The 2,939-nt window shown below is 61.9% G+C and overlaps 1 protein-coding gene across 1 annotated transcript in view; it reads left to right on the top strand.

The window, feature by feature from the left end:
• Window positions 1–2,939, top strand: part of CSNK1G2 (casein kinase 1 gamma 2) — a 16,617-nt gene that overhangs the window by 1,949 nt on the left and 11,729 nt on the right. Inside the window, exons 2-5 of the mRNA XM_004378667.2 lie at window positions 1,815–1,855; window positions 2,004–2,073; window positions 2,154–2,302; window positions 2,415–2,649. Coding sequence (XP_004378724.1) covers window positions 1,815–1,855; window positions 2,004–2,073; window positions 2,154–2,302; window positions 2,415–2,649 — 495 coding nt within the window. The remainder of the gene's footprint in view (window positions 1–1,814; window positions 1,856–2,003; window positions 2,074–2,153; window positions 2,303–2,414; window positions 2,650–2,939) is intronic.

Genomic DNA, 2,939 nt, shown 5'->3' with positions numbered 1-2,939 from the left:
GTCTGCGCGTGGCCCTGGGCGTGCGGTGTCCCCCCCGTGGCCGTGTCTGCGCGTGGCCCTGGGCGTGCGGTGTCCCGCCCGTGGCCGTGTCTGCGTGGCCCTGATGACTGATGTTAAGCACAGTTCGTCTGCACGTGACAGTCTACTTTCCTCTTGATTTGTAAGTTTCCCCTTTTATCTTAAGTTTCAGGATTGGATTACGTTGTGTCGAGTTGTGGGTTTTTTGTGTTTATCCTGCTTGGGATTCATTGGGAAACCCTGGTGGCCCAGTGGTTAAGAGCTACAGCTGCTAACCAAAATGTCAGCAGTTCGAATCCACCAGGCGCCTCTTGGAAACCCTGTGGGGCGGTTTTACTCTGTCCTGAATGGTCGCTGTGAGTCAGAATCGACTCGACGACGGTGGGTTTTTTGGTTTGGGATTCGTTGAGCTTCTAGAGTCTGTATGTTGATGTTTCTCGTTAACTTTGGAAAAAAGTTTAACCCTGATTTGTTCTGCTTCAGTCTCCCTCTCTTCTCGTTCTTGGGTCCCAGTTACACGCGTGTTGGGAGCATGTGACCCTGTCCCGTAGCCTGTTGGCGGTTACTTTTCCTTCAGCCTTTCCTCCCTTTTTAGTTGGGTAGTGTCTCTTGCCCGGTTGTAAGGTCGCTTGTTTTCCTGCAGTTTCCAAATGATTGTTGTCTTCCCAGTTAGGTTTTCACTTGACAGGTGGTATCTTTCGGTTCCAGAATTCCCGTCTGGTTCTTTGTTGAGATTTCTCACCTGCTCATCCGCTGCAGCCATCTCTTCCTCCAAATCCTTGAACATGTGTGGCGTAGCTGCGTTGGAGGCCGGCGCCTGGGGCACCTCTTGGAAACCGTGGTGGCGCAGTGGTTAAGAGCTCAGCTGCTAACCAAAAGGCCGGAAGTTGGAATTCACCAGCTGTTCCTTGGAAACCCTACGGGGCAGCTCTGCTCTGTCCTGGAGGGTTGCTGAGCTGGCACTGACCCGACGGCAGTGGGTTTGGGTTGTGGCGCGTCTTGGTTTCTGGTTCCTTGACGTTTTCAGTGTTTGGTGGTGCGTCGTTCTTAACTCTGGGGGTTTCTGTTGTCTTCGGCAGCTGAGCTGTGCTCGGAGCCTGTGTCAATCCCGTGAAGGACTCCTTTGTGGCTTTGTTGGGCCGGACCCGAGGTTGGTCATGGCTGGAGGTGGACAGCCCTCCAGCCAGGGTGTAAGGGGCCCTGGATGGTGGGCCTCAGCGTCCCCCACCTGGTGCAGCCCAGCCCCTCAGGAATTGTTCTCCATCAGTCTCGAAGATGCTGTGTGTGCGGCTGCAGCTGCAGGGACCACACACAGGTTTAGGGGCCCTTCTCTGTGCAGCTCCCATCCCATATTTGGCAAGTTCCAGGCACCCCAGCAGCCTGCGGAGTGAGCCCAAGAAGACGTGGGTCACAGGGCTGCTGTGTTCTGCTTTTACCAGTCAGAGACGTGGGAGCATGTTTGTGCACTGGTGGGCCAGTCCTGGGGGGTGGGGCTGGGAGCGGGGGTCCTCAGGGTGGGCTCCACAGGAGCAGAGGCTTGCTGGAGCCGGCTGCACAAAGGAGCAAGCTGGACGGTGTTGAAAACTTGGGGACATGAAGAGGGGGCAGTAGAGGCAAAGGTGGAGCGGAGGTCTCTGGGAGGCGAGGAGCACCTGTCGGTCGGGTCAGCCCCAGCAGGGGGTTGCTTCCATCCATGGGCGGCAGGGCTGGAGTCGCCCTGTTGGGGGGTGGGTCACGCGGGGTCTTGGGGAGCCTGGGCCTGGCCCTGCTGTCCTGACTGCCCCGCTCCCTCGCAGGGAAGAACCTCTATACAAACGAATACGTAGCCATCAAACTGGTGAGTCCCTCCCTCCACCCCAGCCCCTAGCCAAGCACACCCCTCCCATGGGGCCCTGAGGGTAGACTGTCCTGGGTCTGCCCGAGTCCCCCCTCCCGCGTCTCTGCCTGGAGCCGGGTCCCCGGTGCCACCCCGCCCTCACCCCCAGGAGCCGATCAAGTCGCGCGCCCCACAGCTGCACCTGGAGTACCGCTTCTACAAGCAGCTCAGCACGGCAGGTAGGCGGGCAGGCTGGCGGGGCGGGCGGGGCACGCCGTCTGGGCGCTGCACGCTGTCTGTGGTCTGTCTGTGTCCACAGAAGGCGTCCCCCAGGTCTACTACTTCGGGCCGTGCGGGAAGTACAACGCCATGGTGCTGGAGCTGCTGGGGCCCAGCCTGGAGGACCTGTTCGACCTCTGCGACCGCACCTTCACGCTCAAGACTGTGCTTATGATCGCCATCCAGCTGGTGCGGAGCTGCCCGCGGCGGGGGGGCGGGATAGTGGGGGGCCTGCAGGGGCAGAGCCGCCGGGCTGGGGCCAGCCGGGCAGACTGTGGCTGAGGTCCCTGCCCACCCACAGATCACGCGTATGGAGTACGTGCACACCAAGAGCCTCATCTACCGGGACGTGAAGCCGGAGAACTTCCTGGTGGGGCGGCCGGGCACCAAGCGGCAGCACACTATCCACATCATCGACTTCGGGCTGGCTAAGGAGTACATCGACCCCGAGACCAAGAAGCACATCCCGTACCGCGAGCACAAGAGCCTGACCGGCACTGCCCGCTACATGAGCATCAACACCCACCTGGGCAAGGGTGAGCCGGGGGAGGGGGCGGGCACCGACAGCACCCAGGCCAGGGTGAGCCGGGGGAGGGGGCGGGCACCGACAGCACCCAGGCCAGGCTGAGCCGGGGGAGGGGGACGGGCACGGAGAGCACCCAGGCCAGGGTGAGCCGGGGGAGGGGACGGGCATGGAGAGCACCCAGGCCAGGCTGAGCCGGGGGAGGGGGAGGGGGGCGGGCACCGACAGCACCCAGGCCAGGGTGAGCCGGGGGAGGGGACCGGGCACCGACAGCACCCAGGCCAGGGTGAGCCGGGGGAGGGG

Source organism: Trichechus manatus, unplaced genomic scaffold, assembly GCF_000243295.1.
Source record: "Trichechus manatus latirostris isolate Lorelei unplaced genomic scaffold, TriManLat1.0 scaffold00057, whole genome shotgun sequence".
Taxonomy (NCBI): domain Eukaryota; kingdom Metazoa; phylum Chordata; class Mammalia; order Sirenia; family Trichechidae; genus Trichechus; species Trichechus manatus.
The sequence above is the reverse complement of the archived record's forward strand: the minus strand, read 5'-3'. Positions and strand labels throughout refer to the sequence as shown.